Source organism: Leucopleurus acutus (genome assembly GCF_964270905.1).
Source record: "Leucopleurus acutus genome assembly, chromosome: 1".
Taxonomy (NCBI): domain Eukaryota; kingdom Metazoa; phylum Chordata; class Mammalia; order Artiodactyla; family Delphinidae; genus Leucopleurus; species Leucopleurus acutus.
In genome coordinates, this window is record NC_139142.1 from 166,469,027 (window position 1) to 166,487,574 (window position 18,548).

At 43.0% G+C, this 18,548-nt stretch overlaps 1 protein-coding gene across 1 annotated transcript in view; it reads left to right on the plus strand.

Annotated features, from left to right (window-relative positions):
• Positions 1-2,786: 2,786 nt before the first annotated feature.
• Positions 2,787-18,548, plus strand: part of PRC1 (protein regulator of cytokinesis 1) — a 29,320-nt gene continuing 13,558 nt past the window's right edge. Inside the window, exons 1-5 of the mRNA XM_082832689.1 lie at positions 2,787-2,854; positions 14,791-14,923; positions 15,281-15,403; positions 16,865-17,098; positions 17,178-17,348. Of these exons, the coding sequence (XP_082688815.1) occupies positions 2,844-2,854; positions 14,791-14,923; positions 15,281-15,403; positions 16,865-17,098; positions 17,178-17,348 (672 nt within the window). The 5' untranslated portion in view covers positions 2,787-2,843. The remainder of the gene's footprint in view (positions 2,855-14,790; positions 14,924-15,280; positions 15,404-16,864; positions 17,099-17,177; positions 17,349-18,548) is intronic.

The window sequence follows — 18,548 nt, forward strand, 5'->3', positions numbered from 1 at the left end:
TGGTCGTTCCATGGGCAGTTCACACTCAGCATGTCTAAAATAAACTCTCACACTGAACCTCGTGTCCCCACTTGGGATCCCTAAATCTGCTCCTCTTCCTCTGTTTCCTTAATTGACATCCTCATCATCTACCCAAGTTTTGTTCATGCAAGAAATTATATCCTTGGGACTTCCCTGGTGGTCCAGTGGTTAAGACTCCGTGCTCCCAATGCAGGGGACCCGAGTTCAATCCCTGGTCAGGGAACTGGATCCCACATGCATGCCACAACTGAGAGTTCGAATGCCACAACTAAAGATCCCACATGCGGCAACAAAGATCCCACGTGCTGCTACTAAGACCCAGTGCAGCCAAATAAATAAATAATATTTTAAAAATTAAAAGAAAAAAAAGAAATTATATCTTTGACCTCAGATTTTTTTCTTTTTATCCCCCACATTCAGCTGGTCCCCTTACCCATTATTTCTAAATGCTTCTGGTTCATCTTCTCACCATCCCCATGGCGGAGGTACTTGTTTTTGGCCTGGGCTTTTGCAAAACTGTCCCTCCCAAGCTCTGCCTCCTATCTGTTGCCCAATCCACAGTGCTGCCACGTCTTTTTTTTTTTAATTGGGGTATAGTTGTTTTACAATGTTGTCTTAGTTTCTACTGTACAGCGGAGTTCCCTGTGCTATACATCAGGTTCTCATTAGTTGCCTATTTTATACGTATTAGTGTATATATGTCAGTCCCGATCTCTCAATTCATCCCACCCTCGGTGTCCATACGTTTTTTCTCTACATCTGTGTCTCTATTTCTGCCTTGCATGCCACTTCTTAAAATAAAGATCCAAACCTGTGGTGTTGGATCATCAAAAGTATTCTTTCCATAGGAGAATGATAATGCTGTGAGTGCAAATTCCAAGGAAAATGCAGTACCTCAAGTATCTAGCTAGAATCTTGACAGTGCTACATCAAGCTGGTGTGCAAGATCAAAGACACTGCTGACAGGGCTGTTAGTTTGTAGAAAGAATATTTGGCAGTCAGAAAAAGTTCTATGCCCAAATGAATAAACAGTGGCAGTGCATTCTAGAACAGTGCTGTTCACTAGAAATATAAAATGGTCCTTTTTAATACACATTACAGAGTGTTTTACATGCTGAGTATGTGCTCTGACTTGTTATCTTCCAACGGTTCTATGATCGTTGACCGCGGGATCTTTGTTAGCTTCAGAATTACAGTGTAAAGCACATTATAGCAAAATCGTCTTATGTCTGGATACTTACAACCGTGGCCCTGGAAACCTGTCTGAAGATCACAAGTTTTTGAAGCTTTCTGGAAAACTCTCAGGGTAATCAACAAAGAGCGCAAGTAAATTTAAAAAGTGGTGCCTGCAGGCCACATCCTAGTGGTGCAGATGTTTGGCACGCGCTGCTCATGAGTTAAAGGATGTTCAAAGCACCAATGAAGTTTTTCCGAAAGTGAGAAAAACACGGTCCGGAAGGTGAAGCAAACAGGCATCCTTTACTTTTCCTTCATGGAAAAGACAAATGAAGAGAATTCACAGAAGTTACAGTTGACCAATACACACGGGGAAAATGTGCAATTTCAGCTATAATCAAGCAAGTATGAATCAAACAAGGAAATGCCACTTTGCCTAGCAAAGTGGTTTAAAAGGACAGTAGTACTCAATACTGCTGAGGGTGAGGAGGGTACTCTTCCTTGGTGGTGAGGGCAAATTAATAAATACAGCCTGTCTGGAGAGGGAGCATAAAGTAATTACACTTCTAGGAACCAACCCTAAGAAAACAATGCAAAATGCCAAGTTTTAGGTATGAAGACATTTATTTGTACAAAGTACAACCTAAATATCCATTGATGGCAAAGTAGTTGAATTATGAATCTACACACCAATATATTACACAACCATGAAAAAAGGAAAAAGTGATATATAAGCATTAAGGCATGTAGCAAGGATACAAAAGTACTTTGTCGATTTTGAGTTTTTCAATTTTTATATAACAATTATATAAATCCAGGTAATTTGAAAGAAAACCACGATCCAGGTAGTTTCCATTCATTTACCAGTCGTTACTTGGGCAAGTCACTCAGACCTTTTTGAGACAGTTCCCTTTGTAGAATGGCGATAATACCTAGCGGGATGGTTGGGGAGATTAAATGGGATCACTCGTCTAGAAAGGTACCAGGCCGGTGAGCAGGGTTCAGTGTCCGTCCCTTCCCTTTCCCTTTAGGTCATGGTTTCCTACATCTGGGGAAACTGCTCGGTCCCCAGCCTTGCTGCCTGAATGAGCAAGGGAAACAAATTACGGCGCCAGGCTTTTCTGTTAATCCCTCTCATGTCACCCCTCCGGCTGAGGGCGGCAAGGCCGTTTACGCGCCACGCCGGGGAGATCCGGACACCGGGCGGTCTCTGGGCGGCGACGTGCACTTCGAATCAAAACCGCGCCGGGGCGGGGCGGAACTCCGAGCAGGTTGCCGTCTCGCAAGGTTTGGACGTCCTCTCCCGGCTACAGCAAAGCGAGGCAAGAGAGCCGCGCGCACGCGTACACAGCGATCCGGTCTCCCGCCGGCGCGCGAGCGCTTCCCACGCCCAGTGCGCGAGTCCCCGCCCCTAGCCACGGCGCCCTGGGGGTGGGGCGAGGCGGGGCTTCGCAAGGAGCCACGGGACGCAGCACCAATCGCGGCGCTCCTCCGCCTCAGGGTTCGGTTTGAAATTCTGCGCAGGCCTAACGGCTCGTGGAACGGCTACCGGGAGTGAGACCGCCGGTGCTTGCGGGTGGTTGCTGTGCTCGGGCCCGCGTGGAGAGGGTCGGGGCCTCGACGCCCGCTCGCTTGGAGCGTCCACCATGAGGAGAAGGTGCGGGTTGTGGGGGAGTCGAGGGGGCGTGGGAGGGATCGGTGCCGGTGCCGGTCCCGGGTGCGGGGCGGTGGCGGGGCTGGGCGGAGTCCGAAAGGCCGCCTTAGGCCGTGGGCCGGGGTGTCTCGTTAACCGGCGCCCGAGTGAGGCTGGAAGAAGCCAGCCACGGTTGGGAAGTGGCGAGCCGGTGCACGGGCCGCGGGCCCTTGGCGGGGTGGAGGCCAGACCTGACGCGCGCCTTCCCCGAGGCCGCGGGCTCCCGCAGGCCCCGACGCCCGGGTGCGGGCCGAGCGCAGGTGCCCGGGAGAAGCGGCGGGAGGCCAGGCGGGCCCGCGGCGCACCCGGTGCGGGGCGGTCAGAGCTGGCGTCCGCGAGCCCCACCCTCTCCGCCAGCAAAGCGTCTCAGGTGCTGCTGCTTGGCACCGACGGCTTGTTCTAAGTCCTGAGTCTTTTATGGTCAGTGTTTCTAGTTTTTCTTTAAATAAAGACGTGCAGTTTTTAGTTTATCGTTGCTTTTCGATGTATCTGGGTTGCAGTGTTAACACTTTACTTGAATTGGAAAGATAGCTTGGTTTTCTTGCAAGTTGAAAAACTCCGATAAAGGAATTTTTTTCCCGTCGTTTTAACTTCTCAGGCAGTGCTGGGAAAGGAGTGTCCGAATTGAAATTGGGACCAGACGCACCACACTGCCACCTACAAGCCTATGACTTTGGGCAAAAATGTTGAATGTCAGTTTGCTCATCTCTAAAATAAAAATAATGCTGGTGCATAGGACTTTTGTGTTAAAAGCGATGCAGATGCTAACCTTATTTTCTGTAAGTAGTGGGTGAAGCATTGTGATGATTCATTATTAAATAATTTATAGTTATTAGTCAAACTGATTGATGTATGGCTTTGTAAGTTTCCTCTTTCCATGATTACTAATTCCGACCGTTCTTTTTCAAATGCTTGCCCTCGTGAGAATGGGAATGTAGTACAAATCACTGGTACCATTGGAAAAACAGATCTCAGGTGTAAGGTTGTGGATTACAAATATCTTATATAAAAGACAGCACATTTAAGCTGCTGTGCGTTTCAGCTAATGACGCATTTTGAGGACTAGTAAAATTTTAAATGACATTTTACAGGAAGCTCTTACTCCAAGTCCATTAACAGTTTTTGGATTGTTCAGGCATCTACTGCTTTCAAGAAAGTAAATGAAGAGGGAGGAAAAGTTACCAATTAACTTTGGTTCCAGGCTGACAGATATAATTAGGCTTTAAAAGAGCAACTGGAATTACTCTACTAACAAAACCAGACTTTCAGGTAATCTGGATTTCAGGTATTCATATTTAGAGAGGACTGTGGGGCTTCCCTGGTGGCGCAGTGGTTGGGAGTCCGCCTGCCGATGCAGGGGACGCGGGTTCGTGCCCCGGTTCGGGAGGATCCCGCGTGCCGCGGAGCGGCTGGGCCCGTGGGCCATGGCCGCTGGGCCTGCGCGTCCGGAGCCTGTGCTCAGCAGCGGGAGAGGCCGCAGCAGTGAGAGGCCCGCGTATCGCAAAAAAATAAAAATAAGAATAAATAAATAAATAGAGAGGACTGTGAGAAGTATGCCTGAGGAACATGATTACCAGAATGGTCACTGAATTGACTATTGGCTATCGATTTCTGAAGCAGGTTGTACAGAGGAGCTTAACAAAGCTTCTCTGGAGGGCTATTTAGGAAAAAATAGGACATTGTATCAGTAGAATGCTGCCAGAAGGTAGGAAATCATTTAGAGGGTCATTTGGGATATCTTCCAGTCTAGTGACTTAAGTTCAAGAGACTGGAAAAATTGGCCCCCTTTTCAACCTCTGTATTCTTGGGTGGTATTCTTGTAAGCACCCTCAGTTTTTCAGTGATGTATTAAGAAAAAAGTCTCAAGTTTGCACCTTTTAGGGGATTACCTGAAACCGTTTAGAAAGGCACTACATAATTGTACCATGATGATTATTTTTGTAACATTTTTTATGCTTTTATTTTTAAAGTCTTATTGAAATTTACAATGTTGTGTTTAATGTATGCTGTACAGCAAAGTGATTCAGTTATACACATATATATTCTTTTTTTTTGTGGTACACGGGCCTCCTACTGCCGTGGCCTCTCCCGTCAGGGAGCACAGGCTCCGGATGTGCAAGCTCAGCGGCCATGGCTCACGGGCCCAGCTGCTCCGCGGCATGTGGGATCTTCCCAGACCGGGGCACGAACCCATGTCCCCTGCATCGGCAGGCAGACTCTCAACCACTGCACCACCAGGGAAGCCCCTATTCTTTTTTTTAAACACTATTTTATTTATTTATTATTATTTTAAAATTTTATTTATTCATTTATTTTTGGCTGTGTTGGGTCCTCGTTGCTTCGCGTGGGCTTTCTCTAGTTGTGGCGAGCGGGGGCTACTCTTTTATTGTGGTGCGTGGGCTTCTCATGGTGGTGTCTTCTCGTTGTGGAGCACGGCTGCAGGCCCACAGGCTTAAGTAGTTGCGGCTCACGGGCTTTAGAGTGCAGGCTCAGTAGTTGTGGCGTACCGGCTTAGTTGCTCTGTGGCATGTGGGATCTTCCCAGACCAGGGATCGAACCCGTGTCTCCTGCATTGGCAGGCGGATTCTTAACCACTGCACCACCAGGGAAGCCCCACATCTTCTTTATCCATTCATCTGTCAATGGACATTTAGGTTGTTTCCATGTCTTGGCTATTGTAAGTAGTGCTGCTGTGAACATAGGGTGCATGTATTTTTGCAAATGATAGTTAGTCTGGGTGTATGCCCCAGGAGTGGAATTGCTGGATCATATGGCAACTCTGTTTTTAGTTTTTTGAGGAACCTCCACACTGTTTTCCATAGTGGCTGCACCAACTTACATTCCCACCAATAGTGTAGGAGGTTTCCCTTTTCTCCACACCCTCTCCAGCATTTGTTATTTGTAGACTTTTTATGATGGCCATTCTGACCAATGTGAGGTGGTACCTCACTGTAGTTTTGATTTGCATTTCTCTAATAATTAGTGATGTTGAGCATCTTTTCATGTGCCTGCTGGCCATCTGTATGTCTTCTTTGGAGAAATGTCTATTAAGGTCTTCTGCCCAGTTTTCGATTGGGTTGTTTGGTTTTTTTGTTGTTGAATTGTATGAGCTGTTGGTATATTTTGGAGATGAAGCCCTTACCTGTCGCATCGTTTGCAAATGTTTTCTCCCATTCTGTAGGTTGTCTTTTCATTTTTTTATGGTTTCCTTTGCTGTGCAACAGCCTGTAGGTTTGATTAGGTCCCATTTGTTTATTTTTGTTTTTATTTCTATTGCCTTGGGAGACTGACCTAAGAAAACAGTGGTACGATTTATGTAGGAGAATGTTTTGCTTATGTTCTCATCTAGGAGCTTTATGGTGTCATGACTTATATTTAAGTCTTTAAGCCATTTTGAGTTTATTTTTGTGTGTGGTGTGATGGTGTGTTCTAACTTCATTGATTTACATGCAGCTGTCCAGCTTTCCTAACACTGCTTGCTGAAGAGACTGTCTTTTCCCCATTGTGTATTCTTGCCTCCTTTGTCAAAGATTAATTGTCCATAGGTGTATGGGTTTATCTCTGGGCACTGTATTCTGTTCCATTCATCCAAATGTCTGTTTTTTTGCCAGTACCATGCTGTTTTGATTACTGTAGCTTTGTAGTATTGTCTGAAGTCTGGGAGGGTTATGCCTCCTGCTTTGTTCTTTTTCCTCACGATTGCTTTGGCAATTCTGGGTCTTTTATGGTTCCACATAAATTTTAGGATTATTTGTTCTATTTCTGTGAAAAATGTCCTGGATAATTTGATAGGGATCACATTAGATCTGTAGATTGAGTAGTATACCATGATAATTATTATTCACAGTGACTGCACTCAGGTGTTGTAAGATCATACAGCTTTTTCGGAACATCTTTATTCAAAAATTCTTCTTGAATATTTATTATATATAAGACACCATTCTAAGTGTTGGGGATTCAGCAGTGAACACAACTGACATCCTTGCCCTTTAGAGGTTACATTTTAATAACAAAATAAAAAGGTAATAAGCAAATTTTACATTAAATGGTAATAAGTGCTATGGAGAGAAATCAAGCAGAGAAAGGGGATAAGTACTGAAGGTGTGGGAAAGGGGAGTTGCAGTGTTAAAGAGATTGGTCAGGAAAGGCCTCCCTGAGAAGGTGATCTTTGAGAAAAGATCTAAAGGCGGCAAGGGGCAAGCCATGGGACACCTAGGGGAAGACAGTCTAGGTTGAGGGAATAGCAAATGCCAGTGCCTGAGGTAGGATAGTGCCCGGTGGGTTCCCGAAAGAGCAAGGAGTCCAGTGTGACTGGAGTAGATTAAAGGGCTCTGGAGGCCTTTATAAAGGCAGAAGCTTTTCCTCTAAGATAAGGAATCACTGCAGGATTTTGAGGGCCTGGAGGCTTGTGGCTTCTGTGCACACAATAAGCGTAAGGAGGCCAAGGCAGAAGCAGGGAGACCAGTTAAAAGACCAGGGTAGTGGTACAGATGAAGAGATGATAGTGGTGACCTGGACCAGGGAGGTAAAGGCAGAAGTGGGGAGGGGTGAGATTCTGGCTGTCTTTTTTTTTTTCCTTCCCCTTAATATTTATTTAGGCCGCACCAGATCTTAATTGCGGCACACGGGATCTTTAGTTGCGACACGTGAACTCTTAGTTGCAGCATGCGTGTGGGATCTAGATCCCTGACCAGGGATCGAACCCAGCCCCTCTGCACTGGGAGCGTGGAGTCTTACTCACTGGACCATCAGGGAAGTCTTTTGAAAGTAAGGGTAATGGCAGGGATGTAAGAAAGAGGTGTCAGAATGATATAAGAATTAAACTCGTATAATTTGTATAAATTCGTATAATTGGAATGTTGTGAAGAGTTTTTTAATTCTTTGAAAATTTTACTGTCTTCCAAAATATATAAACAGCTCATGCAGCTCAATATTAAAAAAAAACCCAATCCAAAAATGGGCAGAAGACCTAAATAGACATTTCTCCAAAGAAGACATACAGATGGCCAAGAGGCACATGAAAAGCTGCTCAACAGGGCTTTCCTGGTGGCGCAGTGGTTGAGAGTCCGCCTGCCGATGCAGGGGACACCGGTTCGTGCCCCAGTCCGGGAAGATCCCATGTGCCGTGGAGCGGCTGGACCCGTGAGCCATGGCCGCTGAGCCTGCGCGTCCGGAGCCTGTGCTCCACAATGGTGAGAGGCCCGCGTACTGCAAAAAAAAAAAAAAAAAAAGCTGCTCAACATCACTAATTATTACAGAAATACAAATCAAAACTACAATGAGGTATCACCTCACACGAGTTAGAATGGGCATCATCAGAAAATCTACAAACAGCAAATGCTGGAGAGGGTGTGGAGAAAAGGGAACTCTCTTGCACTGTTGGTGGGAATGTAAATTGATGCAGCCACTATGGAGAATAGTATATCGAGGTTCCTTAAAAAACTAAAAATAGAATTACCATATGACCCAGCAATCCCACTACTGGGCATACACCCAGAGAAAACCATAATTCAGAAAGAAACATGCACCCCAATGTTCATTGCAGTACTATTTAAAATAGCCAGGTCATGGAAGCAACCTAAATGCCCATCGACAGACGAATGGATAAAGAAGATGTGGTACATATATACAATGGAATATTACTCAGCCATAAAAAGGAATGAAATTGGGTCATTTGTAGAGACGTGGATGTATCTAGAGACTGTCATACAGAGTGAAGTAAGTCAGAAAGAGAAAAACAAATATCATATATTAATGCATATATATGGAACCTAGAAAAATGGTACAGATGAACCGGTTTGCAGGGCAGAAATAGAGACACAGATGTAGAGAACAAACGTATGGACACCAAGGGGGGAAAGCGGCGGGGGTGGGGTAGGGTGGTGGGATGAATTGGGAGATTGGGATTGACATGTATACACTAATATGTATCAAACAGATAACTAATAAGATAGATAACTAATAACTGCTGTATAAAAAATAAATAAAATTCAAAAAAGAAAATTATACTGTCATGAGAACTGCTTCTAGAATATTTGGTAATTCCAAACACTTGTTAAAGTAATCAGCTCCAAGGGAGGGTTAACTTTTTCATTGTTACAAATTGTGTTTAGGCCCATCTGCTGGAGTTTAGCAGTCCATCTGCTGTATAGGTGTTTGTTTTGTTTTTAATTGAATTTGAGATCTATGAATTTTATCCCAATTTCATGTCATTTTATTTTGTAGAAGTAATTTGACTAAATGAATTAGCAATCATATCTGTTTTTCAAGTAAGTCACAAATTTCACAACTTCCTATTATGTGCCAGATTTTTTAAAATAACAGCTTTATTGAGATATAATCCTCATACTATACAATTCATCTATTTAACATGTCACAATTTAATATTTTTAGTATATTCAGAGTTGTGCAACTATCACTGCAGTCAGTTAACATTTTTATCATCCGTTTAAAAGCGTTCAATCCCCTTTTCCCACCCACCTCCCTCCCCTGAATCCCAGCCCTAGGCAACTGCTAATCCACTTCTTTCTCTATAGATTTGCCTATTCTGGATATTTCACATAAATGGAATCATGATATGTTCTCTTTTGTGACTGGCTTCTTTCACTTGGCATGTTTTCAAGGTTTATTGTCAAATATTATTCCATTGTATAGGTATATATTTACCTGTTCATTAGTTGATGGCCATTTGGGTTGTTTACACTGTCTTAGTTGTGGCATACGGGCTCCTTAGTTGCAGCTTGCTGGCTCCTTAGTTGCAGCAGGTGGGCTCCTTAGTTGTAGCATGAGAACTCTTTAGTTGTGGCATGCATGTGGGATCTAGTTCCCTGACCAGGGATTCAACCTGGGCCCCCTGCATTGGGAGCACGGAGTCTTAACCACTGGACTGCCAGGGAAGTCCTCTTGTAGGTTATTTTATTTTATTTTATTTTTTAATTTTTAAAAAAATGTTTATTTATTTGGTTGCACTGGGTCTTAGTTGTGGCACACGGGCTCCTTAGTCGTGGCTCGCTGGCTTCTTAGTTGTGGCTCACTGGCTCCTTAGTTGCAGCAGGTTGGCTCCTTAGTTGTGGCATGTGAACTCTTAGTTGTGGCATGCATGTGGGATCTAGTTCCCTGACCAGGGATTCAACCTGGGCCCCCTGCATTGGGAGCACAGAGTCTTAACCACTGCGCCACCAGGGAAGTCCCCCTTGTATAGGTTATTTTACATAAAATGCTAAAATTAGGATTTTGACTTGTGGGTTCTTTTGTCTTAAAAGTGAAGTGCAAAGGGATTATTTGTCTGAGGAAGCACTTTAGTTAAACTTGAGTTCATTGAGATTATATTAAATATCTTGATAACCTGTTAACATTTCTAAATTGGAGTACAGTAAATTCTTTTTTTTTTTTTTAATAATTATTTTTGGCTGCACCGGGGTCTTATTTGCGGCATGCACGTGGGATCTAGTTCCCTGACCAGGGATCAAACCCGGGCCCCCTGCACTGGGAGTGCCAAGTCTTACCCACTGGACCACCAGGGAAGTCCCTGTAAATTCTTTTAAACACTCTTCATTATGTGGGTATTGATAATTGGCCATCTGGTATAGGCAGCTGGTATTCGTGCAGAAGCTTTTATTGAACTAGGACAGGCAACCTCTGAATTGGGATTTCTTGGCTAGAGAAATGTCTTGGATGTGAATATATTAAAACCTAAGGAGGACTTCCCTGGTGGTGCAAGGTTGGGAATCCGCCTGCCAATGCAGCGGACATGGGTTCGAGCCCTAGTCCAGGAGGATCCCACATGCTGTGGAGCAACTAAGCCCATGCACCACAACTATTGAGTCCACGTGCCACAACTACTGAGTCCACGTGCCACAACTACTGAAATCTGTGTGCCCTAGAGCCTGTGCTCCACAACAAGAGAAGCCACTGCAATGAGAAGCCTGCACATCACAACGAAGAGTAGCCCCCGCTCGCCGCAACTAGAGAAAGCCAGCGCAGCAATGAAGACCCAATGCAGCCAAAAATAACATAAATAGAGAGGGAGAGGGAGGGAGGGAGAGAGGGAGAGGGAGAGAGAGAAGGAAGGAAGGAAAGAAGGAAGGAAGGAAGGAAGAAGTGAGCAGAAAAGAAAAAAAAAAGCCTATGGAGAAACTGATGTTCTTGGAGATCTAGGCTGGTGATTCAGAACCCCGGAATATGCTGCGACAGAGAGGGGGGGCCCGGTGAGAGCCTCTGTCCTCATCATTTGCACACAAAGAGCTTCAGTGACTTGTTGGAGGCCTCCTGGCTGACTGATAGAAAAGCACATCCAGAGTTTAGTCTCTCTGGTGCCAGAGTGGTCTCTTTGTTATCCAGGTGTACCAAGAAAGGAGAGAAAATCTGTTATTTAAATGCTGTGTGAAGCAGACTAAGCAAACTTTTTTAAATAAAGGTTTTTTGAGAATTCCCTGGCGGGCAGTGGTTAAGACTGCGCTTTCATTGCTGAGGGCGCAGGTTCCATCCCTGGTCGGGGAGCTAAGATCTCACAAGTTGTGCGGTGAGGCCAAAAAAAAAAAGAAAACTAAAGTTTTTTTTGAAAGATAAAATACAAGGTACACAGTTAAATTTGTGCTTCAGATAAACAGTGAATAATTTTTAAATAAACTTTTTGTAATTGAAGTATAACATATATTCAGAAATGCACACAGATCAAGTGCAAACTTGATGGATTTTCATAAAGTCAGCACACGCTGTGTAACCACCCCTCCTGTGCCCTCCAAAAGTCACCACTTCCCAGGACAATGACAACCACTATCCTGACTTCTCAAAGCAAAGCTTAGTTCTGCCTGTTTTTGAACTTTGTATAATTGGAATCATGTAGTGATAGATGCTTGCTTATCTGGCTGTTTTTCCTCTTCTTCCTCAACGTTTTGTTCTGTTTTTCCATCTTAGTTGTTTCTTTTACCTCCCTTTTTTTTTTTCTTTAAGATTTGAGGTATAATTTACATACAGTAAAATTGACTCATTTTACGTGTACAGTTTGAATTTTGGTCACTGTGTATAGTTATGTAATCACCATCACCATGAAGATCTAGAACCATTCTGTCACCCTAAAAATAGCTGCCGTATGCCCCTTTGCAGTTGATCCCCTGCCCCGATTCCAGGCAGTTCATTTGCTTTCTTTCATTATAGTTTTGCCTTTTCTAAAATTTCATAAGGTAGAATCATATAGTATGTAGTCTTTTTGCATTTGACCTCTTTCATTTAGCATAGTTCAACATGATGTTTCTGAGATTCACCCATGTTTTTTTATTCATTGCTGTATTATTCCGTGGTAGGAATGTACTGTTTCTCGATTCTGTTGATGGACATCTAGGTTGTTTCTACCTTTATGATATTATGAGTAGTGCTGCTTTGATCATTCTGGTACACACCTTTGGTACATATATGTGCATTTCTACATATGTAGACATGGAACTGCTGGGTTCAGCTTTAGCAGATACTGCCAACAGTTTTCAAAGTGGTTGTACCAATTCACACTCCAAGCAGTAGTATACGAAAGTTCTGGCTTTTCTGTATACTCACCAACACCTGATTATTTTTTAACTTTTAGTCATTCTATAAATTAATAGTTGTAATTTAAGAACAACAACAAGGCCACCTACTGAATGGGAGAAGATATTTGAAAATATCTGAGAAGGGGTTAATATTCCAAAATATACAGAGAACTTACACAACTCAACATTGAGAAGAACAAGCAACCTGATTAAAAAATGGGCAGAGGATCTGAATAGACATTTTTCCAAGGAAGACATACAGATAGTCAACAGGCACATGAAAAGATGCTTAACATCACTAATCAAAATGGAAATGCAAATCAAAACGACGACGAGATAATCACCTCACAACTGTCAGAATGACTATTATTAAAGACAACAGATAACGCGTATTGGTGAGGATGTGGAGAAAAGGGAATGCTTGTGCACTGTTGGTGGGGATATAAATTGGAGTAGCCACTATGGAAAACAGTATGGAGATTCCTCAAAAAATTAGAAATAGGGGCTTCCCTGGTGGCGCAGTGGCTGAGAGTGCACCTGCTGATGCAGGGGACATGGGTTCGTGCCCCAGTCCGGGAAGATCCCACATGCCGCGGAGCGGCTGGGCCCATGAGCCATGGCCGCTGAGCCTGCGCGTCCGGAGCCTATGCTCCACAACGGGAGAGACCACAACAGTGAGAGGCCTGCATACCGCAAAAAAAAAATAATAATAAAAATTAGAAATAGAACTACCATATGATCTATCAATTCCACTCCTGAGTATTTATCCAAAGAAAACAAAACACTTAATTCGAAAAGATATGTGCACCTCTATGTTCATTGCAGCATCCAAGATATGGAAGCAACCTAAGTGCCCATCAGTAGATGAATGGATAAAGAATATGTGTGTATGTTTGTGTGTGTATGTATGTATGTGTGTGTGCATGCACACACACTGGAATATTACTCAGCCATAAAAAAAGAATGAATTTTTGCCATTTGTGACAACATGGATGGACTTACAGGACATTATGCTAAGTGAAATAAGTCAGACAGAGATAGACAAATACCATGTAATTTCACTTATATGTGGAATTTAAAAAGATAAACAAATGAACAAACATAATAAAATGTAAACACAGTTATAGATACAGAGAACAAACAGGAATTTGCCAAGAGGGGTCGGGGGGTAGGGGGAGGAAAGAAATAGGTGAGGCAGATTAAGAAATACAAACTTCCAGTTACAAAATAAATGCATCACAGGTATGAAATGTACAGTGTGGGGAATATAGTCAATAACTATGTAATATCTTTGTATGGTGCCATATCATAGCTAGACTTATTGTGATCAGTTTGAAATGTATAGAAATATCAAATCACTGTGTTCTGTAACAGGAACTAACATAGTGTTATAGGTCAGTTATATTTCAAAAACAAACAAACTCATAGAAAAAGAGATTAGAGTCTTAGGTAGAGGCTGGGGGTGGGGAATTGGATGAGGGCAGTCAAAAGGTTATAAGGAATCAGTTTTAAGATAAATAAGTACTAGGGATGTAATATAGAACATGATAAATATAATTAGCACCACTGTATTTTTAAAAATACTTATTTATTTTATTTATTTATGGATGGCTGCGCCGGGTCTTCTTGAGGCATGCAGGATCTTTAGTTGCAGCATGTGGACTCCTAGCTGCGGCATGCACTTGGGATCTAGTTCCCTGACCTGGGCCCCCTGCACTGGGAGCGCCGAGCCTTATCCACTGGACCACCAGGGAAGTCCCAGCACCACTGTATGTTATTTATGAAAGTTGTTAAGAGAGTAAACCCTATGAGTTCTCATCACAGGCAAAAAAAATTTTTTTTCTATTTCTTTAATTTTGTACCTATATGAGATGATGGATGTTTACTAAACTTATTGTGATAATTACTTCATGATGTATGTAAATCAAATCATTATGCTGTACACCTTAAACTTATACAGTGCCATATATGTCAATTATAGCTTAGAAAAACAGGAAGGGAAAATAATGAGTAACTAAATTGCCAGCTATTTTATAGGACCTGACATTTTTGTTTGTTTTTTCTTTAATAAAAGCATTTAAAATTCTGTATTGTACTGCCATAGGTAGAATCATTGATCAAAGTCCAGATTCTGAGTATTATTCAGAAGATTGAATTTCCACACTGAATTGATAATATGATACTGGATTTTGCTTTGCCAGTGTTTTGGTGTTTGGAGGCAGAAGGATAGGGGAGTGTTCAAGATGAGTTAAGCTGAATGCTTGTTTTCAATTTGTTTTAGCTTTGAGCCCACTGCGAAACTAGTTTGTTTAGTTTCTGTAAATACTGCTTTTAGTCTGGAGGCAGTGGCTCATGTAGCGGTTCTCTTTTGCTTTTTAGTGAGGTGCTGGCAGAGGAGTCCATAGTATGTCTACAGAAAGCCCTGAATCACCTTCGGGAAATATGGGAATTGATTGGGATTCCAGAGGACCAGCGGTTACAAAGAACTGAGGTTGTAAAGAAGCATATCAAGGTGAGTTGAGTAATACTGATCTCTTTGTAGTGGGACAGGGGTAAGGATGTTGGTGTCTCATCTAAGATAGCATATAGAAGTGACACTAGGATGTCACAGGCTCCTCCTGGTTTTTTGTTTGTTTGTTTTGGCCGCACCATGCAGCATATAGGATCCTAGTTCCCCAACCAGGGATTGAACCTGTGCCCCCTGCATTGGGAGCACAGAATCTTAACCACTGGACCGCCAGGGAAGTCCTGGTTTTGTTTAAGTCCTTCCTTTAAAATTTGAAATTATGAGGGTTTTGGTGTTGTTTGTTGTTTGAGGCCAATGGGGAAAACACCCGAAACTTTTATGGGACTGTTTCATCTCTCGTAGGACCTCCTGGATATGATGATTGCTGAAGAGGAAAGCCTGAAGGAAAGGCTCATCAAAAGCATAGCCATCTGCCAAAAAGAGCTGAACACTCTGTGCAGTGAGCTACATGTTGAGCCATTTCAGGTACATGGCAGGGTGTCAGGGGATCGATCCTGCCTGGGTCTGAGATTTAGGGAAGAACTTTGATTTGGGGCTACAGGTGGAAAGTTTCCTTGTAGGGCTGATACTGGACAGTATCAGAGAATGAGAAATGGGAAAAATGTGCTGCCTAGTTACTTGGTTCCAGCAAAGCAGTTTTCACTTATGTGAAGAGTTGCCCTGTTGAGAGGAGAAGCAGCTAAGTGTTGAAATGTTTTAATCAAAAACAAGCCTCTAACTATCAATTTGTAGGACACAAAAATTTGTTTGAACTCTGAGCTAAGCATAGATGATATCATTCCATTCTTTCTTTGAAAGAAAATGAAGAGAACTACTTAGGATACAAAAGTGACTAGTGATATAAGGAAAAGTTACCCAAAAAACCTGCCTCTGTGGATTTTTTCATACCCGAAAGCTACACATCACTGAACTAGCCAGAATGGCCACTTGAGAAGAGATGTCTCCACAGCTGGAATATCAAGAGAGCGTAGTCAAATTCAGGGCATGCCATGTTTATCTGTGTACCTTGCTGAGAGGTTGCTGTCCTGTGGTCCAGCACAAATCGGACTTAAATGAGGACACCAGCGAGCATGACATGAATGACAGAGGGACCCCAAAACATATCCCTGGTTAGAACTGGTAAAAACAGTGTTGGGATCATAAAAATGAAGACAAACGTGGAGATTGGGAAGGTAATTAGAATAGATGTGGGTGCAAGGACAGCACACAGTGGCTAATGTGGTACCAATAAGGTCTCAGGTCCCTCTCCCTGTTACAGAAAGAACTGCCTGGGTATCTCAGTGGAGTCAGCCTAGGAGGAGGAGACTGTCTAAAGGGTTAAGGCTAATTCATTTCTGGTAGCCAAGAACAGTCAGGCAGACTGTGACATCAGTAGAGCTTCCTGAAATCAACACAAATGGCATAAATATCATTGATTTTGGACAAATAGTTTCTTTAGTCTTTTTTTTTAAATTTTCAATATGAAATTGGGTGAGAAGTTAGATATACAGTGGTACATCTCCCTTAAATTATATGACAGTTCTTAGTTCACCAATGTTGAATAAAATTTATAGGACATAACTGCCACTTGTTTTTTCTCCTGCTTATCAGTTAGGAGTAGAGCAAGGAGTACTAAATTGATTTTTATTCGTTGAGTGATGTTTAGGATTATTGGGATAAACAGTTAGGAGCTAAATATACTACCCTGTAGCTAATTCAAAATAAGCTTTTCAACCAATTTTTACCTCTTGTAAAAGTGCCCTGGTACCTTTCCTTACTGGGGACCTTTGTTAGGGGACCCTCTTTGTGCCATATTCTGTTAGCTGTAAGTTGATTTATTTGTAAGTTTAACTAAAAGTCTGTCATCCTAGTCCTCTTTCGTTGTCTTCTCTTCCTTTGAAGAAATCCGCTTGGAACCTTAACACAATAGTACATTGTCTCATATAGGAAGAAGGAGAGACGACCATCTTGCAGCTAGAAAAGGATTTGCGCACTCAGGTAGAACTGATGAGAAAACAGAAAAAGGAGAGAAAACAAGAACTGAAACTACTTCAAGAACAAGATCAAGAACTGTGTGAAGTTCTTTGCACGCCCCACTATGACATTGACAGCACCTCAGTTCCCAGCTTAGAAGAGCTGAGCCAGTTTAGACAACATGTGGCAACTCTGAGGGAAACAAAGGTGTGCTTACATTCATAGTTCCTAAAAGTCATTTGACTTTCCTCTAGGTATCTTGTAATCTTTTTTTTTTTTTTAATAGGCATCTAGGCATGAGGAGTTCGTCAACATAAAGAGACAGATCATACTATGTATGGAAGAATTAGAACACACACCAGACACAAGCTTTGAAAGAGATGTGGTCTGTGAAGATGAAGATGCCTTTTGTTTATCTTTGGAAAATATTGCAACACTACAGAAGTTGCTACAGCAGGTAATGTCTACTCAAATTATGGCCTGGGATCTCCATAGTATGCAGCAATCTGAGAAAACTGCAGCTTTTTCCTTTAAGATAATGAGATAGGGCTTCCCTGGTGGCCCAGTGGTTAGGAATCCACCTGCCAGTGCTGGGGACACGGGTTCGATCCCTGGTCCGGGGAGGTCCTACGTACCGTGGAGCAACTGAGCCCATGCGCCACAAGTACTGAGCCTGCGCTCTAGAGCCTGCCAGCCACAACTACTGAGCCTGCGCGCCTAGAGACTGTGCTCCGCAACAAGAGAAGCCACCACAATGAGAAGCCCTCGCACTGCAACGAAGAGTAGCTCCCTCTAGCCGCAACTAGAGAAAGCCTGCATGCAGCAATGAAGACCCAATGCAGCCAAATAAAAAAAGACAATAGTATTATTTGAAACACAACCTTGATTTTTTTTAAACAAAAACCTTAATTTATATATAGCTCTGAGAATGTGAAATTGAGGTTTTTTTTAAATGTTTATTTATTCATTCATTCATTTAGGCTGCGCTGGGTCTTTGTTGTGGCACGCAGGATCTTTTTTAGTTGCGGCCTGTGGATTCCTTAGTTGCAGCATGCGGACTCTTAGTTGCGGCATGCATGCGGGATCTAGTTTCCTGACCAGGGATCGAACCCTGGCCCCCTACATTGGGAGCAGGGAGTCTTACCCACTGGACCATGAGGGAAATCCCCTGAAATTGAGGTTTTTTTGGATGAAATAATAATAGTCATTTGAATTAGCTTAGTGTTTAATTGAAAAATTTTTTTTTTTTTTTTTTTTTTTTTTGCTGTACGTGGGCCTCTCACTGTTGTGGCCTCTCCCGTTGCGGAGCACAGGCTCCGGACGTGCAGGCTCAGCGGCCACGGCTCACGGGCCTAGCCGCTCTGCGGCATGTGGGATCTTCCTGGACCGGGGCACGAACTCATGTCCCCTGCATCGGCAGGCAGACTCTCAACCACTGTGCCACCAGGGAAGCCCCCCCAAAATTTTTTTTAATTAAAAATTTGAATCCTAATTCTTGGGGTCTGAGATCCTACCATAATGACAGCCTTACAGTTTGTTTTCAGAAGTCATGAAAACACACCTCTTCACAGTCTTGTAAAAGTGCTTCTTCTCCATGTGGGTACAGATGTGTCTCTGTAGGAGGCCAGAGGGCCAGTTTTCTCTGTGCTGCTGTCTT